Genomic DNA, 25,615 nt, shown 5'->3' on the forward strand with positions numbered 1-25,615 from the left:
CATGCCACTGTTTTAACACGGTGTCATTTTGGCTGTCAGCGATCGTCCCTGGGAGCAGCCCCAAGTCCAGTCCTGCCTGCTGCAGGATTATTCCAAGGACAACCAGCCAAAGACCCGACCCATCGGTGTGTTGGCACCAGGACCAGGTAGATCGGTGTTAGGCTACTGTGGAAGGGAAACCCGAGTCACAAAGGGTGACAATGTGATGTCACAAAAGGGTTGTAATGTCACAAGTACTGAGCTCTGATGAAGAATGGAATCTGTAAATGGCGATAAAGAAGAAGAATGGCTGCCCTTAAAAAAACTAAACTTTGAAATAATGTTTTGGTTGTTGCATCTTCATTTGTTATTTTTAAATGTTATTTAATGTTTTAATTTTCAGAGATGAACTTCCTGCCACACAGAAAACAGTTCCTGCACAACTCATCAAAGCTGTGGAATAACTAGAAAAAAATGCAAATCTAAAAAAGCTAAACATTCAAAAAATATTAACATGCACAACAGTGACTTTGCTATGTTTTTATATCTGTTTTTAATAGTTTTTGCAGGCGGTCAGTGAAAAACATGGCATCGACCCATTCCATGTCTGACTGCGAACGGTTATGTTATGAGAAACTATAAAATCCTGTGCAAATTCTAAGAAACAAAAACATTGTTTCAACAACAAACACAATGATTAGAGGCCTTCAAATCCATTACAAAATGATATTTTTTGCAAGGACTCATTTTGACCTTTGTTTCATACATATAGTACATCACAAAATGCATTTTAGACTCAAATAGAACTAATCACTAAATAAAATCATCACATATTCCTGTATGCAGGGTTAAAACAAATAATGTTACATTCGACAGATGCATTTAAATTTAAAAAAATACTAGAATTTTTTACTAGATACTAAAAGTAAATTGAAGTGAGACCAATATTTTTAAAATTCTAAAAGATCTGACTTGAAAAGATAATAAATGAAACATTAGAGGAAAAGCAGTCGTCTTAGATAATTAAAATCTAGACATTGATGAAATCGTTGACAAACGAACACAGCACAAACACCAAGAGGAGAAAAATCAATTTGAAGTCAGGCCAAACAGGTATTGAGGTTTTGTAATTGTCTCAGGCCTTTAATTAAATGATAGCATATCATGTCAAATATATCATCCGGCGTAATCCCGAGGAATCTCACCAGATTAACCAGCTCTTATTAAACCACTCGGTTTCCCGGCGGGTGATTTGCAGCCCAACTCACATCACGTATGCATCTACCGTCCCTCATTTGTACAAGAATAGAGGCCGGGATACAGAGACCGCATCAAAAACCGACAGATAAATGTAGTTTGTGTTTGTGGCCATCGGGTAGCAGCGTTGGCTAGAGCATCCTCTTCCAGGAGCAGTAGGCGAGGATGCTGAGGGTCAGCGTGAACAACGTCCAGCAGCATACCGTCTTCACTCGTTCCTCAAGGCCCTGCTTCTGCCCGAAGCGAGCCACAAAGCCACTCTGAAAAGTTATAAATATCACTTACAACAAGTCATGACACGGCAGCAAGTTTATTGACGAAGTCGGAAAAAAGTTAAGTTGTAGTAAATTAAAGTGATTTCATTTACTGCACCTTAACTTTTATAACTAATAGAATTTCCTAGGCTGAAATAACAATAATAATTATATGATTAAATGATAATAATAATAATAATGATGATAATACAATAACATAAAAATGTAGACTTAAATTTTACATTAAACACTTATGTCAAACATCGTTAGTCTAATATCAAAAGATGAAATCATTTATTTGCTTTATTTTTTAGATTTTCAAAATATTTATGATCATATATTTATTATACATATTTCAAAATAGAATATAATAATGTACAAACACTTGGGAGAAGTTGTTATTTAATATGTTTTTTAACATTGGAAAACTATAAAACTATCTGAACTGTCTGTTAGCTTTTCTTGAATTTGTGAAGATATTATAAACTCAGGATTCATTTCAACTCATTATTATTGATGGATATATCATGCTTATTAACATGTAGTGCCATTGAATTTTAATTTTACTTTCCATTTGTTTCTTTGCGAAGCATTCTAAATGTTTTTTTTAATTTTTTGCATTTTATCTTACATTCAGAGGCAGTTGTATTGCAGTGTCAAAGTCAATATATACTTTCACATTATTGTGATGCATTTTATCCACTGTTCTCTACTGTTAAGTTTCATTGAGTTTTAAGAAAGGCACTGTATTATTATCATTGTCATTATTATCATTATTATTGTTGTTCTTGTTATTATCCATCATCTGCTGCTTATCCTGCACTCAGGGTTGCACGGGATGCTGGCGCCCATCCCAGCTGTTGTTGGGCGAGTGGCGGGATACACTGTGGACTAGTCACCACTCAATCGCAGGGCCACATATACAGATAGATGTCAATTTTACAAATTTTTTTCCAATTAACCTGCTGCATGTTTTTGGATTGTGGGAGGAAACCCGGGGAGAACATGCATACTCCACACAGAAAAGTCCCCTTGTCGAATCAAACAGGGGTCCTTTGTGCCGTGCGGCCAAATGCTAACCACCGCTAACCATTATTAGCATTCTTATTATGATTATCATTATTATTTGAGCGGTGATTTAATGGGAAGTGAACTCACCCAGCCTCCCCTCTCTCGAATCTCAGGGCAGACGACTGTCTCCACGTAAGCCCCGACGCACTCCTTCAGCTTGGGCAGGACGGCGTCCATTCCCTTCCTGCTGCAGTGCAGCGCCATCTGTCCGGCGAGCACGTACACCGACAGCACCGCGCTCCAGGCCAGGTCTCTACGCCGTCTTCCGGGGACGGGAGGGAAGAAGTGCTCGTCCAGGATGCCCAGCAGGGTGGGGCAGGCCGTTTCCTCCGTCACGGTCTGGAACACACGGGGCCAGCGCCGGAAGAAGATGGGAAAGCGGCCGAGGAGCTCGTCGCCGGCGTGACGCAAAGCGGCGGTGCAGGTCGAGGGCGCCGCGCCCATGGTGCCGTCCGCACCCCCCGTGGTGACATAGTCTATGTAATCGTAGGCCATCGAGAAAGCCTCTCTCACAAGGGGGTCGGGGCTTTCCAGGCCCGACCTGGCCACCGGAACCTCAGGTTGACGCATGGTCAAGATACATCCCCGGGCTGCATCGCTGCTCTCCACGTCGAGCTGCTACAGCGGCTTAAGAGTCCTCAAAAAATGACATTTTGAAAAAGGATCAAAAAGACAGAAGGGGCTTAAATGGGGAAATAACATGTTAAACTCACCTCCTGTTTCATTGACGCTGTGTTAATCAACCAGCTGATTTTCAGCTACAGCCCGAGGAGCATGTGTATGTGTGTGTGTGTGTGTGTGTGCTGGAATCAGCAATGGTCACCCTGTCCCCTTCCCCGGCTAAATATAGACCCTCGTAGGGAAACTGACACTGTGTCATGTGGACAATCATGTCATCCATCACCATTCCAACACAAGCAAGGCAGCTAAATAAAGAGAAGACGCAAGCTTAACAGTCAAATACTGTTTATTCCACACACGTCGGCTGTTTGTGTCATTCAAAACAAGCATAGATAAAATTCTCCCCATTGAAAAAGTGATTTACAGGAAAAAAAAAACCCTCAAACTGTGCTGCACTAAACACAGTTAGTCACTAGAGGGAGTTTTCACCTTTGTCCCCGATTTCAGCATCAGAGCCTCGGTCTCAGTTTCTTCAAACTGTTGTCAAATCAAATGGCCACTACTTTGTCGACATTAGTCTGCGATTAAAAACTGCGGCAAAGCTGTGGCCAAACAGTGAAACACCTATTAGGAGTGAAGTATAAAGTGCACGCAGATACAGATTTATACATGATGAAGGTAAAACGATTTGACATCTTTCTCGGACAAGAGATGTCCGAGGTTGTAACGAAAATGGGGACGAGTTGCCATCCGTCTCCAGCGCTTGTTTAGCCGCCTGAGCGTCAACGTGAAGTAATCTCAGGCAACTTAGATCGATAACCGTCATGGGAATAGCTTCCCACGGCCATCTTCCTTGTAACAGAGAATTCTTTGCGTGTTTTTTGAAGCAGATTAAATGATCGGGGTAGAAGAGGACGATGCTTGAGCCAGTGAAGACAGAAGACCTGGATCATGAGAGTAACTACCGTGAAAGTCCAGACATGAGAGGCTTAACGGGACCAAATGAAGTGCTTTGCCAAAGGGAATCACTTGTGTTTTTACTCGAGAAACAAGGTAGAAGCGCCTTATGCAGAAGCACTCAGTGATATGACCGTGGAAAAAAAAACAGCTTTTGTTCCCTTTTTCACTTTTCACTTGGGCACAGGGAAAAATGTCCAGAAGCAAGTGGGAGCCTCCAAGTGTGGAGAACAAAGTGAAGACCTTAGAAATCCTCATATTTTTCTGAAGAAAAATATAGACACTGAGGGGACTGGATAGAACAGACAGGAGTCCGGGGAGATACAGTGCAAGGTAACGTTAGTCGCAGTAAAGGCAAAACAATCGGTGCACAATGACTTGTATGCTCGCTTGGACAGTAAGGAGGGAGAGAATTATCTACACAGTTTGACGAAAGAGAAAGATAGAGATGGAAAGGATTTATAGCTGGTCTGGGTGATTATGGACAGAGAGGCAGCTGGTCCTGATGATACACCTGTGGAGGGATGGCAGTGTCTAGGAGAGGCAGCGGCAGAGTTTCCGGCTAGATTATTCAACTGGATCTTAGAGAGTGAGAAGATGCCTGAGGAATAGAGAAGAAGTCTGATGGTGCCCATTTTAGTTAAGAATACATAGATAGGAAGAGAAAGAGAGGAACTCTGAGGAAGTCTAGAATAGCAGAGAAATATATCAGACTGGTGCAGGACATGTATGCTAGCTGTGAGACAGTGGTGAGGTGTGCTGTAGGGGTAACAGAGAAGTTCAAGATGGAGGTGGAACTCCATCAGGGATCAGCTCTGAGCCCCTTCTTGTTCACAGTGGTGATGGACAGGCTGACAGATGAGGTTAGACAGGAATCTCCATGAACCATGATGTTTGCAGATGACATTGTGATCTGTTGTGAGAGCAGGGAACAGGTAGAGGAAAATCTAGAGAGGTGGAGGTATGTGCTGGAAAGGAGAGGTCAGTCGCAGCACGGCGGAGTATATGTGTGTGAATGAGAGGAACCCGGGTGGAACGGTGAGGCTACAGGGAGTGGAGAAGTTGGAGGATTTCAGGTACTTGTGGTCAACAGCCCAGCAGAGTGTGGAAAAGAGGTGAAGAGATGGGCTCAAGCAGGTTGGAATGGGTGGAGAAAAGTGTCAGGGGTACCATGAGATAGAAGACTATCAGCCAGAATGAAAGGAAAGGTGTACAAGACAGTGGTGAGACCAGCGATGTTGCATGGCCAAGAAACAATAACAATGACAAAAAGACAGGAGGCAGAGCTCGAGGTCGCAGAGATGAAGATGCTAAGGTTCTCTTTGGGAGACCAGGATGGATAGGATCAGGAATGAGTCTATCAGGGGAACAGCACATGTTAGATGTTTTGGAGAGAAGGTTAGACTGCGATGGTTGGGTCATGTACAGAGGAGGGATAGAGAATATATTGATAGATGGATGGCGGAATTGGAGCTGCTAGGCAGGAGGTCCAGAGGGAAGACCTCCAAAGAGAAGATTTATGGACGTGGTGAGAGAGGATATGAAGGTAGTTGATGTGAGAGGAGGATACAGAGAAAAGAGTTAGATTGAGAAGGTTGATTTGCCGTGGCGACCCCTGAAGGGAAAAGCCAAAAGAAGGAGATTTTAAACTTTAGTGCATGTAAAACAGCGCATACATTGTTTTTTTTTGTTTTCATTGTTTTAGGATAAATTAACCCAGACACACACTTTAGCAGAATCTGATCCTTGCAATCCCCCAAAGACAATGCTATAAAATGAAGAAAGACAATCAATATGTTATGTTGGACACCGTGTTCTGCTTCTATGTATCAAACACAATGATCTCAAAACATTTACGGTGATTAAGCTGTTGTTAGCGGCAATACAACAAATCCAACAGCGACAATAAGAAAAAATCCATTGGTGTTGTTTATAAAAGTCAATACATAAGAAAGACAAATATGAATGACTTTGTTTATACACGTCTGGAAACAGAGACTACGCTTATAGTAAACTGCAAAAAGGAAATTGTTATGTTTTTGTTTTTACTTTGGTGAGGTATTTCTAGGTCACTCAAATACAATTGTATACGCTTCTGGATGAAAAACATTAAAAAAGTAAACATGGTCTAGTTTAGATATGAAAAGAAGGGATGTAAACTTGTGATATTGAGGGTTATTATTATTATTATTATTTAATTATTATACCACTATTGTTTTTTTTTTGTTTTTTTTTTCCAAAAACGTGGGTGTCAGTTTAACGATTTTACACCTGTAAAATAACTGTAAAAATGAATGACGATGCGTATAATTACTATTTACAATGACGGCATATAGAAGCATACATTATTTGGCTTTTTCCAATTAAAGAAAGGCACCTTAATGAAATTGTATTATTATTATAATTATCATAATTATTGTTATAAACCATGTACCAGATGTGTTTGGTTATTCCTTCTTTTTTTTTTGCAAAAAAGTGTCTGTTTTTTGTGAAATCCATTGGTCATCGGTTCTACTTTATGAAAGTTCAACTTTTTGGGAGAAATACTTTTCAAAATGGATGAGGCTGTCCCATAATTATTATTTACAATGATGGCACACAGAAGCAGGCAGCTTTTTGGGTTTGCTGCTTTAAGGAAGCTGCTTTACAGAAAATGTTTTGTCATTATTATTATGATTACAAAACTCATTTGTTTGGTTACTGTTTTTTTGCAAAATAGGGGTTGTTTTTGTGTGGAATCATTGGACCATGTCCACCGTTGGTCGCTGTTTCTACTTAATGAAAGTTCAATATTTTTGCAGAACTATCCATGAAAATCACATTTGTTTGGTTGTTTTTTTTTAAGCAACAAAAAAGTTGCTGTTTTTTCTGTTGAATTCATCCTCAGTGTCAACAGTAGGTTAATCCCTTACCAAAACAAAAGCCTATATGAACACCTGTAAATATAAAACTGCATAAAAAAAATCAATAACCAATAATCACAAGTCTGCTTGCACGTCATCCTCAATCCATCCAACCGGGGTTTAAATGTCTCATTGTGCCTTATTGTGAAAGGCAGAAGCTTGTATTTTGAAAGTCCGGCTCTGCTTCCCTCAGAGCGCAGGCACGGAGCTCCGGGACGGCGGGAGCCGACGCGCCCGCCCGCTCCAGACGCGCACTCACGGGCTTGCAGGGAGAACCCGGACCCGGCAGTGGAGAACCGGGTGAGTCCGCGCACTTCTTAAAGCGATTTGCTGAATATCATGGGGGAAAGTTTTAGTGTTTTTTTTTTTTTTTTTTTTTTTTTTTTTGGAATTGCTTTATGGTCTTTTCTGTCATCTAGTAACCAGACGCAGTGCCCTAATTTTCAAAAGGAAAGAATATCATTATTATTATTATTATTATTATCATTATCATTTTTATTATCATTATTATTATTATCCCCATTATTATCAGTAGTAGTAGTAGTAGTAGTAGTAGCAATAGTTGCAGTATTAGTCGTTTGTAATCAAATAAATTCAAATTGAAATTAATGAAAAAAAAATCGAAATAAAACATAGCAGGACACAAACTAATACAACAGGACAAATACCAACTATAGATTCATGCTGGTTTTTCCTCGTTTTTTTTAACCAATTTTATTAAATCTTGAATGTTTCATTGCTATGATTCTTATTATTATAATTTATTACCGTTATCAACAGTACTGTTATTTTTATCATTATAAAATTATAACTATTATTGGAAAATGAAAATGAAATTAAGAGCAGCCTGTTTTTTCACTAATTTTATTGAATCTTGCATGCATCCTGCTATAATAATAATGATAATGATAATAATGATAATAATGATAATAATGATAATAATGATAATAATAATAATAATAATAATGATTATTATGTGTTACTGAGAATTATGTATGATATTATTTTATCCAATATTATCATATATATGTGCGTGTGTATGTGTGTGTGTCTATTTTACACACATTACATACACATTGAAACAGAAGGAACAGCTCCTGAATATGAAGTTCTTAGTCCAGTAATCTTCGTCTCCCAGCCTAAATTGCAGAATTGCAGACCGGATTTGACTGAGACTCGAGGGAAACAGAAACCTGCTGAGCCACCAGGCAAAAAAAAAAAAAGAAACCGAAAGGATAGAACAGCTGCCAGAGTCTGAACCTGGATGGAAACCCTGGCAGGATCTAAACACTTGCCATGGTTTGGGCTAATTTCTAATATCACGGACAACCAAATAGGATGGCTGGATGTCACAGGATAAGCCGAGCTGAAAACATCATCCTAAATAGAAATAGGAGCTTAAATTCGGGAGGTTGATGGGCTTATTTGTTCGGCCAGTGTGAAGCTCAGTGCAGATTGAAACGATTTAATGCTGAAATGGGACACAATTCAATGCAGGAGTTTAGTTTAAACACCAGGCAAGGGTCATTCATCCATTTAAACATGTTGGTTTTCCAGAGAATTATTCTGCTCACTCTTACGTGACGAGTGACAGATGCAACACATCACGCAGTGTTTGACAAACATATTGATACGTCAATACTTTATCTGATCATTTATCGTATTGCCGTCCTCAGTTGGACACCAACACGGTTTGGATGTTGTGACGTCTGACGTCACCTGATGCTTATATTCCGCTAGGAGTTGTGTTGCACGTGACCAGTGAATGAGTGAATGGTTGTGTATCTCTATATGACGTGTGAATTAGGTTGTGTGTCTGCAATGAGTGCATGTTTGTAAGTCTCTTTATGACTTCTGAATGAGTGAATTGTTGTGTCTCTATGATGACTGAATGAGTGAACGGTTGGCTGTCTTTGTAAAACACGGGAATGAGTGGTTAATGATGATATGTGAATGAGATGGTGAGTGGCTGTGGGTCTCTATATGACGCATGAGAGGGTGAGTTGGATGTCTCTATATGTGGCCTTGTGATTGACTGGTAAACGGTCCAGTGAACCCGGCCTATCGGCCAGTGACAGCTGGGAAAGGCTCCAGCATCCCTGCGACCATGACTGCAGAATAAACAGGATAGATAATGAACGAAAGAATGGATGAATGTTATCTAACCAAAATCCACCAAACTTTCAAACACCCAGATTTTAACTCAGCTCAAGTCAATTTTCTGCCATTAGATTGTGATGAAAATCCAGTGGTGGACTACCAAAATCCAGTGGTTGACTACCAAAATCCATTGGTGGACTACCAAAATCCAGTGGTGGACTACCAAAATCCAGTGGTGGACTACCAAAATTTAGTGGTGGACAATCAAAAATTTGCAATACATACATTTAAATGGCATTTTGGGACAAAAACGTTGTCTGAACATAAGCAATATGACATAAAAAAATCAGCTTTGATTTCTGCAGGAAAATCAGCAAAAACATCTGAAATTACTCAATGACTGCATTTTGATGGATTGTCAGAAACGTGCAAGAGCCAGTTCTATTGAGTCACTGTATGTGTGTGTGTGTGTGTGTGTGTGTGTGTTTGTGTGATGGTGAGTGAAAGACACCTGAAAAAATTAAAAAGTATACCGAAACTAATTTACTTTTCATTTCATGTCCACCTCAATCTCTTGGAGGCAGCCCTCAGGAGGTTCTCCATCCGCTTTGGCTCAGAGTGGGAGACCAAAAGCGAAAAGAGCAACAGTTGCCTCGGAGAGATTCTCTGCTTAATTGGTTTCCGGCAAGGTGCAGAACCTCGAAACAAACTCCAAGCGATTCGTCGTTCGCTGACCTCCAAAACCTCGTTAACGATTAGTTAAAAAAAAAAAAAAAACTTTAAGGATGTGTGTTTGCGGTGCTTGCGGTTGTAATTTTGCAATGTGTACACTAGGGGGCAGCATACTGTTAGAGCTTTGGGAATGCAAGGAAAGGTTGTTGCACCTTTGTGTGTGTGTGTGTGCGCGATTATGTTTAGCCACTTGTGTTTCCATGGAAAAACCTTGACTACCATCTGACGGCATTGGAAGTTTGTTTGAACGTGCGGAACAGCTTTTGATATTCTGCTCGCAGGTTGCCGAACGAACGGAGATGATGACGTTTTCGCGAGACGCCGTTCAACCGGCTCCCGAGGCCAACCGAGCCGAGCTGATAAACCTTGAGTCTAGTTGAAAAGCTCGAAATTTGTTGAGAAAACGCGATGACCTGAAACTGTGAGGTTTCTGATTTTTTCCCTGTTTGGCATCTAAATTTACCACATTAATGGGACACATCAGAATACCCATGTGGTTAATGTAGCGAACAGCAGAGACAGAGCAGGAGGTGCAGAGAACTCCGTCTACTAATATATTCATTATCCCTCCTTTGTACGTGACCCAACCGTACAGTCTGCAGTCTGGTTTCTCTGACCTTCTCTCCAAAACATCTAACATGTGCTGTTCCTCTGATAGACATTCCCGATCCTATCCATCCTGGTCGCTCCTAAAGAGAATCATAGCATCTTTATCTCTCTGACCTCGAGCTCTGCCTCCTGTCTTTTCAGCATTGTTATTGCTTCTCGGCCATGCAGCATCGCTGGTCTCATTACTGTCTTGTACACCTTTTCTTTTCTTTCATTCTGGCCGATAGTCGTCTGTCGCATAGTACCCCTGACACTTTTCTCCACCCATTCCAACCTGCTTGAGCCCATCTCTTCACCTCTTTTCCACACTCTCTGCTGGGCTGTTGACCACAAGCACCTGAAATCCTCCAACTTCTACTCCCTGTAGCCTCACCGTTCCACCCGTGTTCCTCTCATTCGCACACATATATTCTGACTTGCTGTGACTGACCTTCATTCCTCTCCTTTCCAGCGCATACCTTCACCTCTCTAGATTTTCCTCAACCTGTTCTCTGCTCTTACTACAGATCAGAATGTCATCTGCAAACATCATGGTTCATGGAGATTCCTGTCTAACCTCATCTGTCAGCCTGTTCATCACCACTGAAAACAAGGAGGGGCTCAGAGCTGATCCCTGATGGAGTTCCACCTCCTTCTTGAACTCCTCTGTTACCCCTACAGCACACCTCACCACTGTCTCACAGCTAGCATACATGTCCTGCACTAGTCTAACATACTTCTCTGCTACTCCAGACTTCCTCAGAGTTCCTCTCTTTCTCTTCCTATCTGTCTATTCTTAATAAAAAACGGGCACCATCAGACTTCTTCTCTATTCCTCAGGCATCTTCTCACTCTCTAAGATCTTGAATAATCTAGCCAGAAACTCTACCGCTGCCTCTCCTAGACACTGCCATCCCTCCACAGGTGTATCATCAGGACCAGCTGCCTCTCTGTCCATAATCACCCAGACCTGCTGTAAATCCTTTCCATCTCTATCTTTCTCTTTTGTCAACCTGTATAGAGCATTCTCTCCCTCCTTACTGTCCAACTGAGCATACAAGTCATCGTACACCGTTTGTTTTGCCTTTGCTGTCTCTATCGTTACCTTGCACTGTATCTCCCTGGACTCCTGTCTGCTCTATCCAGTCCCCTCAGTGTCCCTCTTCTTTGCTAACCGCTTTCTCTGAATATATCTCATTCCATCACCAAGTGTCCTCATTTACTTTCCTCCCAGATGGTACACCAAGTACTCTCCTACTTGTCCCCTGATAACATTAGCTGTGGTGAACGGTTGTGTATCTACGATGTATAAATGAGAGGGGGAATGGTTTTTATGTCTCAAATGACTTCTGAATGAGTGAATGGTTGTATGTCTCTATATGACATGTGGATTAGGAAGCTACTGGTTGTGTATCTATAATGACTAACTAGTTGTAAGTCTCTTTGTGAGTTATGAATGTGTGAATGGTTGTATGCCTCTTATGATGTATACATGAGAAGGTAAATGGTTTTATGTCTCTATATGATGTGTCAGGGAGTGAATGGCTGTGTGTCTATAACTAGTGGATGAGTGAGTGGTTGTATGTCTATAACGAGTGAGTGAGTGAACAGTTGGACGTCTGTAAAATGTGTGAATGGTCCTATATCATATGTGAATGAGATGATGAACGGTCTCTATATGATGCATGAATGAGAGGGTGAGTGGTTGGTTGTCTATATGACTTGGGAATGAGTGAATGGTAATATGTCTCTATACGACATGTGAATTAGGAAGCGAATGGTTGTATATCTCAAATGAATGAGTGGTTGTAAGTGTCTTTATGATTTATGAATGAGTGAATGGTATATGAATGAGATGGTGAATGGTTTTTTGTCTCTATGACTTGAGAATGAGAGTGGTTATGTCTCTGTGATGAGTGAACGGTTAGACACGTCCGTAAAATGTGTGAATGAAGGAGTGAATGGTTCTATGTAAAATGCGAATGAGATGGTGAATCGTTGGATGCCTGGGACAGCTCAGAATCCCCATGTATCGAACCAGCAAAGAAAAGCAGTAGCTGGGGAGAGCGTATCTGAAGACATGATGGCTAAAGGATCCCAATATCTGGGATGTTTTTAAACCAGCATGTAGGCACATGTTAGATGTTCTGGAGTTACAGTCAAGACTGGATGGTGAAGATCTGATCTGGGGAGACCAGAAAGGAGGTTTGTGGATGGAGTGGAAGAGGAAGGAAGTGATTTGGTGATAGAAGGAGGCGATTGGCTGTGGCGACCCATGAAGGGAGCAGCTCAAAGGAGCAGAAGAAGCAGAAGGCAGCCGTGCCACTAATTCTTGCAGCCGCTTCAATAAACAAAAACTTAATACTCCTTGAGGAAATGGATGGAGAAGATGAGAAAGTGCGATGTTTGACATGTGTGTGTGTGTGTGTGTGTGTGTGTGTGCTGATAGAAGTCAGCAAAGTCAAAGTCAATTCAAAGATAATTTCCTTCTCCACCTGATTTCACCCAACTAATTTTCTAATTCCAGGTGACCAATTAGGTGCCTGAGAGGCATTTGGACGGTCCGAGGTAATTCACCATCAAGATCCTATTTGTCACCCTGCCTTCATCAGAGCGAAGGAGAGCGAGCCGGATGGAGATGGACAGAAAGATAAATCGGTCAAGAGAAGGGGGACGGTGGTCCGATGCTCCCGTTGGTATTCGAAGACTACCCGTCCTCTGCCAGTGAGTCCCTTGTTCACTAGTCACTAGTTCTTCACTTCTTCAATGAGTACCGCCTTTATGTAAACTCTGGGAGGACAGGAAGACTAGCCACGAGTAAACATGGCTGACAACGCGAGCTCCAGGGTGGACACCCCTACTAACATTTCTCTGAGCTCCGGCGTCGCAGAATCCCTGGAGTACAAGACGGTCTCGGTGTTCCTGGTGCTGGTCGTGTGCGGCGTGGGGATCGTGGGCAACATCATGGTGGTCCTCGTGGTCCTGACCACTCGCCACATGAGGACGCCCACCAACTGCTACCTGGTGAGCCTCGCTATCGCCGACTTGACGGTGCTGGTGGCAGCGGGGCTGCCCAACATCTCCGACAGCCTGATGGGCACCTGGGTGTTCGGACACGCTGGCTGCTTAGGCATCACGTACCTTCAGTACCTGGGGATCAACGTGTCCTCCTGCTCCATCACCGCCTTCACCGTGGAGAGGTGAGCGCCAACACGTCGCCAATCGAAACTGTTCCCTTTGGGTTTTGAGTTGGATTTAAAAATTGGCGTTGCGGTGGTGAGCACTCCGCTAATTCAGCTTCTTTGGATTCAGTAGAGATTAAGAGCTGTTGCCAAATTAACTATGAAACATTTCCATCCAGAAAATAGTTTGGAGGTTTTTTTTTTGTTTTTTTTTTGCAGCTACTAGCTCTGACAGTTCTGAGGCAAATCTTGTTTGGAAATTCACGGAGGAGTCTTGTTGGCTCGTAGCAACAAGGTCCCTGGTTGGATTCCAAAGAGGGGGCCTTTTTGGGGTGGAGTCTACATGTTCTCGCCGTTTGTCGTTTGACGGTTGACCTTTGAATAACAGGGTGATCAGTCTCTAAAACACGAATGAAGGAATGAATGGTCAAGTGAATGATTGAGTGAATGGTTGTATGTTTTAATAGTGCCAGATATTGACTGGCGAGCGCTCCTGAACAGGCTCCACCCCCCAGGTTAAGTGGTATAGATAATAAATGAATGGATAAAACTCACCGTGAGGGTGAAGCTAAAGGCAAACTCTCGTCGGTACGTTGCAAAAGCACTGCAGCTCTGACTCCACACTTTTATTTAGCTGTCAAATTAAACTCAGTAGCTCGGCGATCATCTGTGAAATCAACACCGTGTAGTTTCCGACACCAGCTCGGAAATACGGGGATCGGAGAAGAAGAACGATCCTGCATGGCAAGAACGAAACACGAGGGAGGGGGAGGAAAACTGTTCGGATCAATAAGTCTGGGTGGACAAATTACTAAGACGTTTCCGTTGGGATTTTACGCCGCGTCGAAGACGAGCAACAAAACAAACCCAGTGGAAATAAGGAGCCCCTTCAGTTCGTTTCGTATTTCAAGGGGGAGGGTGTTAGCGCTGGCTGTTCCGCTGGATGTACCCTTCAGCTCATTCCAGTAATGGGCGATATAGCTCAAAAAAAAAAAACATTAGCAGGATAGGTTACAAGAGCACTGCCCAGGTTACGTAACACACAGCTTTGTTGGAGACACAATCGAATCACCTCTACATCCGCGGCGGACGCGGCCACCAGAAAAGAACGGTTACGTAGTACGTCCACTTACCTCAGATGCCCGCTGCAGCCTTCGGGTCACGGAAAAAAAACATTGATACGGCAAAAAGTGATACGGAATGACCCGAAAACACGGGCGGATATCGTAAGAGAAGTAAATACTGACCTCTGACAAAACTGGTACAATCTTGAAGAATAAACCTGAAGGGTTTAACAGTGTCCCGATGTAGGGACAATTAGCTGTGCCTGTTATTAAATCGGAAAATAATAGTTTCTGCTAGCAAACTCAGTATATACCGTTTCAACATCATCTGAAACGAACAATTCGTCTGCGCGTTGTTTTTTCCTCTTACCGCTTGCAGGTACATTGCGATATGCCACCCGATGAAGGCTCAGACAGTGTGCACGGTGTCCCGGGCCAAGCGGATCATCGCTGTGGTTTGGATCTTCACCTGCGTGTACTGCATCCTCTGGTTTTTCCTGGTGGACAGTAAGGTCAGGGGAAATGTGTTTAATTGGACGCTTTGCACATGTTTTACGATTCTACTGATTTCAACCGCAGCGAAAGATTTTATGGGAGGGATCAACAGAGAGATCTAAAAGTGATTGAGACAGAGGGAGGTATGAGGATTAGCAGGGACAGGCACAAACAATTTATATTTTATTGTATTTCTTATTCTCCCTCCTTCCTACTATTATCTATTATTGTTATGTTTTTGCTTGAAACTCTGGCACAACAATTTCCTTCGGGATAAATAAAGTTGTTCTCATCTCATCTCATCTCAAACAACCTCATACAAACTTTACCAGTAGTGCTTAAAGTCAACTTTATTGTCAATACTGCCATATGATCACATATGCAGAGCACTGAAATAGCTAAGATCAACAGTGCAAGAATACAAAATATTATAAGTAATTTGTCACAGAGATAAAAAAACAACGACAAGTTACGCTGAGGTAGATATGGTAGTTATTGTAGAAGGCAGACCTAGAAACAAGGGAGAGTGATTATTTTGGTGGACGGATGCTGGAAAGAGATTGCAGAGATGAAGATGCTAAGGTTTTTCTTTGGGAGTGACCAGAATGGTTAGGATCTGGAATGAGTCTATCGGAGGAGCAGCACATGTTACGTCTCAGAAAATTAGAATATTGTGATAAAGTTCTTTATCTTCTGTAATGCAATTAAAAAAAAACAAAAAATTACTTTTTCATGATATTCTAATATTTTGAGATAGCATTTCTGAGTTTTCTTAAGATGTAAGCCATAGTCAGCAATATTAAAATAATAAAAGGCTTCCAATATTTCAGTTGATTTGTAATGAATCCCGATTGTATGATATTTTTGTTTTTGTAATCGTATTACAGAAGATAAAGAAATTTATCACAATATTCTAATTTTCTGAGGCAGTCCTGTACATGTTTTGGAGAGAAGTTCAGAGAAGCCAGATTGAGATGGTTGGATCATGAACAGAGGAGGGATAGTGAAAATATTGGTAGACAGATGCAGGAATTGGAACAGCCAGACAGGAGGTCTATAGGAAGACCAAGGAGAAGATTTATGGTCGAAGTGAGAGAGAATAAGAAAGTAGTTGGTGGGAGAGAGGAGGATACAGAGAATCAGGTTAGATGGAGAAGGTTGGTTCGCTGAGGCGACCCCTGAAGGGAAAAGCCGAAAAGAGAACAAGAAGTAGAAATTATGAGAGGCGTCCTGGAAAATGAGACAAATGAGAAGACATGAAGTTACTCTTGTGCGCTGGTACAATATAAGTGGCATGCTATGCTTTTTTAGCACAATGGCATTTTCTGATACTGATACCGACAAATCTTTCACAAACATTCAGTGAAAACAAATGAGTTCTGACATTTTAAATGTCATTGTAAGGCAAAGTGTGGCTTGTATCCACATAATTCTTCCAGATAGCTCCTGGTACATTTACAGAAGCCTGCATGTAGATCAGGGGTGGGCAAACTTTTTGGCTCAGGGGGCCGCATTGACTTTTAAAATTTGACAGACAGGCCGGATCAGCACAAGATATGATACATATAAAAAAAAATTTTTTTTTTTTAAAAAAAGCAACCATTAACAGTACATATCATACTTTGACATTTGCTTTGAAAATAAAACCAGCTTGGTTTTGAAGGCTCTGACGTTTGCTTGCATTTCATGCACAAACCAGTTTTTCCCTCTCAGCTTCATGTCCAGTTCATTCATGTGTGTCAGTTCGTCCACAGTAAAGGATAAATCACAAAGCCAATCTGTGTCATTCAGCGCAGGAAAATTCTCAAGTAGCTCCAAAAATGAAATAATCCCCCCCATTCATTGATCCGATCATTCAATCATTCACATCAAGTATGAATTCTGTATCGATCTTTGGCAGGCCGGATTTATAAGACCAACGGGCCGGATGTGGCCCGCGGGCCGTAGTTTTCCCACCCTGATGTAGACAGTCTTGGCATGTAGCACATCATTCACTTTAAAGAATCCAAGATAGAATGTCAGTTCAACTGCACTAATTTCACTTCACTGTATTGCAATGCGCTTGTAGTACTCGCTCATATAAGGTACTGACATTTGAGTGTACGAGTCAGGAGAGTCAGGACCGCCAAAAAAAAAAGGTTGAAAAAAAAAAAAGGTTTAAATACCTCTAAAAGCTGCATCATTCAATTCCTGTCACTTTCAAGAGCCTTGAACCGCCACTTCTTGTATCGTTTTTTTTTTTTTTTTCTTAAATTGTTGTTTGTTTCCGTGTCTGTCAGGTGAACCAGGACGGACACGTGCAGTGCGGCTACAAGGTGAAGCGGGAGCTCTACCTGCCCATCTACCTCATTGACTTTGCCATTTTCTACGTCGTCCCTCTTCTCCTCGCCATCGTGCTGTACGGTCTGATAGCGCGCATCCTCTACCTCAGGTGACTCCTGTCTGAGCGACGGAGCGATTTCGACCACAGCGTAGCTTAATAGACCAAGGAAAATACGAAAGAACATGTTAAGATATTTTAATTCCTTCATTTGTCGAGCCATTGGGTCATTGGGCGAAAGACGTGATTCGCCCTCGGCTGGTTCCCATGGACCGCATAGAGAGAATTATACAAGCATTCGCCCTAACAAGCATTCACGTCTCCATTCGACCAGGGACCTTCTCGCTGTGCGGCCAAATTTTAAAATTTCTCTTGTTTTTCCATCATTGGGTTTATTGTCCACATGCAAAGTTTTGTTTCTCCAACAAATATTCACTTGGAAGTGACCGAGATATTCCAGGCAAACAGGAGGATCCAGATCAGCGCAGGTTTGATTTTATACAAAAACGGAAACCTCTTTTCCACGCCACCATTGTCAAACCCAATCGCAGAGACAAATTGTTTGGGTGCCTTTTAGATTTGCCAAGGGCATCAACAACTCCGGCAGGTCCAAATGGTGCTGCCATTAATCAGAGTCGACAACATGAGACAACTACAGTCGTAGAAGGAACACCGGACCAATCGGTCAGTTTAGAGTTCCACAATAAATGGAGATATCGTGCAACAGGTTCATGAAAAGTATGTCTTTTAAATAATTATCTGGGATATTGAATCCATTTTTAACCAAGGTAGCCATCTGGTGTTCACACGAGTACATGCCATAATCCTGCAGTCCTTTCGGACCTTCGATCCCTTTGTCATAAAATGCATCTTATATCAAACTTTTTCCTTAAAAATGCAAATATCTCCTCCCCGCAGCCCCCTGCCCAACCACCCCGACACCAGCGCTACCACGCTGCGCCGCAGCTGCCGCGAGGTCTCCGAAGCCGGCAAGGGAGGTCGCCAGAACCGTCCGAAGAGCGCCCTCTCGTCCAGGAAGCAGGTCTGAGCCTCGCATCGACAACTCGCACCCCTCTTGTTGTTACGGCCGGTGTTATCCTTTAAGTAATTGCGGTGCGATAGCTTTTCATCGCATTTGACCTTGGTCGTCCGCGGTCAGGTCCGCCATCCGCTGCCGGTGTAGAAACGGTCGTTCCCTTTTAACACCAGGGTGATGATGCTATCCATTCCCCCGCCGAAGTACCTCATCCCCGCCGACGTCCCCCGGCTATTACGAAACCCCCCGAAGGCAATTCAGCCTGGTAATGGCCTCAGCCAAACCGTCTTCATACCGAGAAAGCTCCCTCCCTTTCATATTGCATTCTCTTGGGCTTTTTGGTTCGACAGCCTCTGCTTTTATCCGACCTTTATTTATTTGGGACGCCCCATCCGGGGGGGGGTATAGTTTTCCGTCTGCATTTTGTTCCTTCCTTCAAAAAGCCAAGTTGGCGTAATTGCGCGAAGAGGAAAGAGGCGGCCGTCCCCCGTCCCCCCCCGATGAGGGATGGATTTTTAACGCCGAAACCCCTTTGTAGTAGTTTCCCCAGAGAAAACCTTCCCGAACCTGAAGCAGGAAGTGCAGACGCTGAGGAATATCTAAATAAGAGATTCAAGCGCCTTTAAGAGATTCGAGAAAAATTCCTATTATCCAACCTGAACGCTTTCAGTGGTGAATTTAATTTTTTTTTTTTTACCTTCATGTGTTTCCCTTTGACGGTAAGCCCCTTCGCGGCTTGACTTTCAAAAGTGATATCATGCCCTCACACTGTTTGCAGACCCCGAATTTTAATTTTGACCATAAGCGGTTTGTTCATAAGGGTGATCTGAGCACCACCAAAGTGCATAAATGGAGGGGATTTTTAAAATCCCATTCCATCACTGTTACGCCCGTTCAAACCGTTGTAGCTATCTCTGAACGCGACATCCAATCACCTTGCAATGGCGCTTTGTTTGAGAACTGCCCCTTTTTTAGCGATTTCATGCCAGATGGAAATTGCTAGACTTTTCTCATAGACTCTCGTGTGACATCCTTTTTTTTTTTTTTTACAAAAAACAGGCAAAAACAGGCAACGCATTCGCTGTGGGTTTCAGGAGGGCTTAAATTAAAAAGAATTAAATTCAATCCCTCAAAGACGTTCCTTTCAGTTGACGAAGTAGTGACGAATTATTGGCAACAATATCGATATTGTCGCTTGTCGATTGCAGGGCCACATATACAGATACATTTGGGCGATTTTCCCAATTTTTTCCGATTGACCTGCTGCATAATTTTGCTTTGGTTTTTTCAGCGTCTAGTTCCTGTTTGATTTTGGTAATCCTCCCTCGCCGGCGTTACGACTGGCTTTACTTACTGTGTAGTTCACGGTCTTCACCTGTCTGTTAATGCGTCCTTCAGCTTCCTGCCCAAGCTGCTTTCTTTTCTTTCTTTTTCTAAACTGCCGTTTCATCTCCTTTGTTTTGCCTGCACAAATAATTTTTTTTTTTTTTTTTAATAACGCTGCCGTGGAACACAAACAGAAATGAGACTCAAACAAAGAACATCTAACAAACAGGAAAGCAATATCGCACAAAAAAAAAACGCGGTCCAGCAACACTAGGAAATGAAGTTGGAGCAAACAAGTCCGCCAAGACTGATTCATCCCACTTGAGATATTGATCGGCAGAACTTTGGGAAATCGAGGAACTAATTGCCCACTCCCATGTGTAAAAAAAAACAAAAACGTGGAATCAGATCTGTTTCAAATCAAACTCACTTGAAAAAAACAAACAAAAAACAAAACAACATAAAGTCTAGTATCTGCTAATGTGTGGTAAATATTTGGGATTTATTTTTCCTGTTATTTTTATCCCCCTACTTGCAAATCGGCAAGATTCAGGACGTAAAGGTAAGACTGGACGGTTTCGCGCCACCGGATATTTTCTCGTCTCCAATCTCAATTAGTTCCGGTGTCACTGCTGCTAATGGAGGTCATCCACAAGCTGATAGTTAAAGAAAAAAAAAAAAAAGTCCCAGTTCCTCGGGATCCCAGCACTTCACCTTCCTGATGTAATAGGTTGATATTCCGCCACGGCGTGAAACGCGTTGGCCTCGGCGAGCTTGAACTCCTTGCGCTCCGACAGAGAGAAGATGGTAATCTTGTCACGTTCGACGAGCTCCATCTAAGAGCAGAAGATTTGCATAATGTGATTCGGGATTTGCATTGAAGTGCGCGTAACGCCACAGATGATTTGGCCCTCGCTGTTTTTCAATGGGCGCTCCACGCTCTTCCATTCATCTGTCGATAGGGCGGCTCCCTCTGATGGGAGTTTCGATAAACCGCGCCAAAGAATGGCACTTTTTTTTTTTTTTTTTAAATGCTTCAAGATTAAATCCAGTTGTGTTGTTGAGATTAGCGTGCTGTGCTAATCTCTTAGAGCTTCACGTTTGTGATCTTTCTCGAGTGCGTTTTGAGGAAGCTTATTGTCCGGGGCGATCTGATTAGACATGAGGAGGCTAAAATGTTTTTTTTTTTTTTTTTTTTGACTTCCTCGACATAACGGCGCGTCCACGCCTGGACTCTGCCGCTGATAAATGTAGACACGTAATTAGTCATAATACGCGTATTTAAAATTCCGCCACCTGATGCTTCCAGTCTCATTATTGCGGGGCAGAGATAATTAGAAAGCATTCCTGCATCGCCTCTTTAACTGTTCAATTAAACTCCAGGTATTTGCTCTTTATCTACCTGCTGAGGCAGCCGCATCTGGGCTTACGCCGCTGTCCCTTATCGCAAATATGACTTTGCTGACAGGAGAAATAATGGCGTAATGCTTGGTAGCAACATGCACTTTGTTTTTTTTTTTCTCCCCCCACCCCCTTGCTTTTTACGGGCGTGAAAGGTGGGCTTGAAATCGCAAAGCGATGGATGTGGCGGCGGCGAGGCTGCAAGGGGATGCGGGTGAAAGGTGCGCGGCGTTATTGGAGCTGATAAGACTAATCACTGGAGTCTTGCAGGCTCTCCGGCTCTATTCTCCCACCTGTGTCTTGTGGGGGGGGTGCTCGGAAATGTCTGAGCTGTTGCTATGGCGACCGGCCAATGGCGGCGAGCCGGGCTGGGGAGGGGGAATAAGCCACGCTTTGACATTTCAGGGGTGAAAATCCCTGCTGTTTCCCCGGAAGGCTTCCCGATGGGATTACACCGAATGGGCCGCTGTTCACCATTAATCTGTAATCTGGCAAGTTAACTGGCTCGGATTACCTTTGTAATGTTTTTCTCATGAAATAAACCCGACGGCCAAAATGATCCGTTCGCAAATTTGTGGAATTCCACTGTTCATGTCTCATATGGAATGAGGAAATCGGACTATTAAGATGTATTTATAATTGAGATGTTAATGATGATAATCCGTGTCCACTTTGCAGGTGACGAAGATGCTGGCGGTCGTGGTGATCCTCTTCGCTCTGCTATGGATGCCTTACCGGACCTTGGTTCTGATCAACTCCTTCGTGTCCACGCCCTACTTGGACGCCTGGTTTCTCCTGTTTTGCCGGATATGCATCTACGCCAACAGCGCTATCAACCCTGTGATATACAACGCCATGTCTCAGAAGTTCCGCTGCGCCTTTCGCAACTTGTACCGTTGTCAGCAGCCCGAAGGGAACCAGAGGACGCTGTCGGTGTTCCAGACCGGCTTCAGCTGCACGCGGGACCACTGGACCGCCAAGGCCGGCAGCAACGGGACCGATAAGACGGCGAAGAGGGTGATCCCGAACGCCGGTCCTGAAACGACAGCAAAGCAGAACGGAGCCGGTTGCAAAGAGGTAACAGCAGCCAGAGGCGAGAAGGCGGAAACTCCCGCGGCCACGTGCGCTTCGGACCTGGGGCCGACGGAGACGGCCAGCGGTGCAAAGCTGCATCCGCCTCCATCCGGTGATGAAAACGAGGTTGATTTATCAGACACACATGCAGAAACCAATCAGAAAGGGGTTTCGTTAATAGAAACATAGATGTTATGGATCTCTGATCCAGAAAGAAGAAGAAGAAAACTTGTACTTTTACACTTTTACTCCACTTCATATCAGAAAGACAAACAATCGTCTTGTTGTTCGGATAATAATCCCTAATCCCAAAACCACGTCCTGTCAAACGCCGGCGATAAACTGAAAAAAATTCCCTGCCTGTTACGTCCGTTGTCCTGGAGATGAAATAAAAGAAACAACGTAATGGGTTTATGGACAGGAAGTGGCTAAAGTTACCTTTAACGTCCACAGAAGCTACACACACATTAATGCAGCGTAAACGTGAATCAATTAGGGGTGGGATTAGGGATTATAAATCAGGATGCTGTGTAATTAATGAATTAATCGCATAAATATACACGAGCTTAAAATTCAGAATTTATTTTCTACACTGATGAGTAGATGAGTCCAGAAAACATGTCAGTGTTTCCTCAACAGAATCATCTTCCGTCCTCATCCAGCTGTCGGATTTGTTTTGACATTGTCTTTCTGAATGGCGGTTTGTATTTCTCATCGGCTGGATCGATCTGAAGCGCCTTCTGTAAGCCCCGATCTTCTACCATGGATTGGACAGTTGTCCGAAGTCCACAAAGATCCATCTTGCCGTTGAACAGGTCCATTTATCAGCCGTGGATTTCGATATTTCGTTTTTGAATTTTGAATGTCGACATTCGGTCGAGCGTTGACTGGCGACGCTCTGCCCGCTTGCATTAGCATCGCCGTTATTCTCTGCGGCAAAGCTAGCATTACCCAAGCTAATATTACCGACCCGCATGCCGTACAAAGTTAACATTACCGACCTGCATGCTCATATGAAGTTAACATTAGCAGCCTGCGTACGCGTACTAAATTATTATGGCTAACCTGCGTGTTGTGCAAAGTTAGCATTAGCAACTTGCGTGCTAATACCAAGCTAATATTACCACCCTGCATGCTAGCTACCTGTTTGGTATTTAGGTGCTAATGGAAGGTAAAGGTGCTCCTGTGAAATGCAAACTCCTTCCCGCCCTAAAGTCCAAAGAACAGCGCTTCTATTTTTACTTTCATTTGGAAGTTTCTAAATTTCCCTTTAACCCGTCGCGTCCCGTCTACCTCGTCCATCTTGTTACCACACGGTGCATCGGTGAAATGTGCCGCCCTCCAACACGCGCAATGCTCCGTGGTGCAAATTAAAATGAGATTAAAATGAGTTATTTTCTCAACCTGTAATTTTTTCAGATGCAATTCATCAAAATGAATGTCTTAAAGCCCCAGCCCTAGAATAAATGTTATATAAAAGTACGAGATGATGAAAGAATTAATTCAAAGAGCACTTTCAGTCTGGTATCAGGCCTTTAGCTAAAATGCAGATCTTTAGCATCCTCTGTATTGAAAGCATGACATCTGTTTAAATATTTTATCGCTAATATTAATTTCAACCAAAACATGCACTTTAACAGTATGTATTAAGAGACAGACGCAAATCCCCAACCGCTGTCACAGCGAATATTGAGAGCATTAATCTCGTCCGTATACTAGCACGGCAATATCATAGCAGTATATTAAGAGGAAACACTTTATTTTTCTAATATGAAAGAAAGTTATGACTCCAACTGCAACTCACCGGGGAGTATGAAAGTCAGCCAACAGTGTAAAAGGGATGAACCGCTGTATAAACTGTATATTTTGCTGCTCCTGTTTCCACTGATCTTTGTTGCGTAAGATCAATGAATACATTTGTTATAAACCTAATTTCACAATTAGAATATAACGACCGAGGACCTTCAGTTATCACAAATGCACGTGCCAACATTTACTTCCTGAATTAAGAAATATTTCCTTAACCTGAAATGAAACTCCCGAAGGAGGTACCGGATGTACAGATATTTTTATTTGTTCTTATCAGTTGGTCCTGTGTATTTACTCGTTTGCGTAAATGAAAATGTATAGTGTTGTACGTGACTGAATTAGTTTCTACCGACTTGAATATTTGAGCGCGATGGACATTTGTTTGGGTTTCTACACAACAGTGGAGTTTAGTAACCTGGCAACCATGGTACACTGATATGTATTATCAAATCATGAAGACGGACCAATAGTATTTATTTTGTAGATATTTTTCCACACGCGTGTTACTCTGCTCTGTTGCCGCTGTGCGCCAAAGTAACCGGCTGTGGGATTACATGATACATGTATGTACCTGCTAAGTGCCAAAATACAGGACTGTCTCAGAAAATTTAAATATTGTGATAAAGTTCTTTATCTTCTGTAATGCAATTACAAAAACAAAAATGTGATACATTCTGGATTCATTACAAATCAACTGAAATATTGCAAGGCTTTTATTATCTAAATATTGCTGATTATGGGTTACATCTTAAGAAAACTCAAAAATCCTATCTCAAAATATTAGAATATCATGAAAAAGTTTTTTTTTTTTTTTAATTGCATTACAGAGGATAAAGAACTTTATCACAATATTCTTATGTATACTGATTACTTAGTGGCAACGTTTTGCAACCGTATCCGGGTTCATAAAATTTCTTTAAATTTAAACTCAAAGTGTAAATGCAAAGGATTGTTTGCGTGCGGATGACCTTTATAATCACCGAATAAATTGTTACTATTTAATAACGCTTTAGATTAATTGAGAAGAATCAAGACATGGCTTACTTATTTACAAAACTTCTTCCAGCTTTTTAGGATCTCTGGCACTTGGAGAAGTATATTGATATAAGGATTGGGAACCTTGAATATGAACGCTTTTAAGAGACTAGTCAGTGGCGCGATAGCTTGTTATTAGCGCTACCTTGAACCAAGACTTGCATGCATGTGAAACAACGAACTCTCCGTAACAAATACAAAGGCCTAAAAGCAAGTGCAAAGCATTTAAACTAAATCAACCTCTCCAACGCGAGCTCATCTAGCTCCTCTGCCACCATGGGGACGACTTTCAGCTGTTAGGATGTTCTTATGTGGAATTAACTGAAAAGGGTTTGGGTTGATGTACATCTGCCTCAGGGCCACAACATATGATGCGCAGACTTTTCTTTAAATGAACAGCTAACAACAATA

At 42.4% G+C, this 25,615-nt stretch overlaps 2 protein-coding genes across 2 annotated transcripts; one reads left to right on the forward strand and one right to left on the reverse strand.

Annotated features, from left to right (window-relative positions):
* Positions 1–504: 504 nt before the first annotated feature.
* Positions 505–3,385, reverse strand: bcl2l16 (BCL2 like 16). The gene is made up of 3 exons (XM_086163849.1): positions 3,275–3,385; positions 2,649–3,198; positions 505–1,496 (listed from the first exon to the last, which is right to left on the reverse strand). Exons 2-3 carry the CDS (start codon positions 3,129–3,131, stop codon positions 1,368–1,370), a joined length of 612 nt encoding a protein of 203 aa, XP_086019975.1. The 5' UTR covers positions 3,132–3,198; positions 3,275–3,385; the 3' UTR covers positions 505–1,367.
* A 3,844-nt stretch (positions 3,386–7,229) lies between these two features.
* On the forward strand, positions 7,230–23,721 carry trhr2 (thyrotropin releasing hormone receptor 2). The gene is made up of 6 exons (XM_086163607.1): positions 7,230–7,342; positions 12,990–13,662; positions 15,088–15,220; positions 17,483–17,634; positions 18,442–18,565; positions 21,965–23,721. Exons 2-6 carry the CDS (start codon positions 13,286–13,288, stop codon positions 22,547–22,549), a joined length of 1,371 nt encoding a protein of 456 aa, XP_086019733.1. The 5' UTR covers positions 7,230–7,342; positions 12,990–13,285; the 3' UTR covers positions 22,550–23,721.
* The last annotated feature ends 1,894 nt before the right edge of the window (positions 23,722–25,615 follow it).

The sequence above is a fragment of the Fistularia commersonii genome, chromosome 17 (assembly GCF_037954325.1).
Source record: "Fistularia commersonii isolate RoL2024-O1a breed Wild chromosome 17, RoL_Fcom_v1.0, whole genome shotgun sequence".
In the NCBI taxonomy this organism is placed as follows: Eukaryota; Metazoa; Chordata; class Actinopteri; order Syngnathiformes; family Fistulariidae; genus Fistularia; species Fistularia commersonii.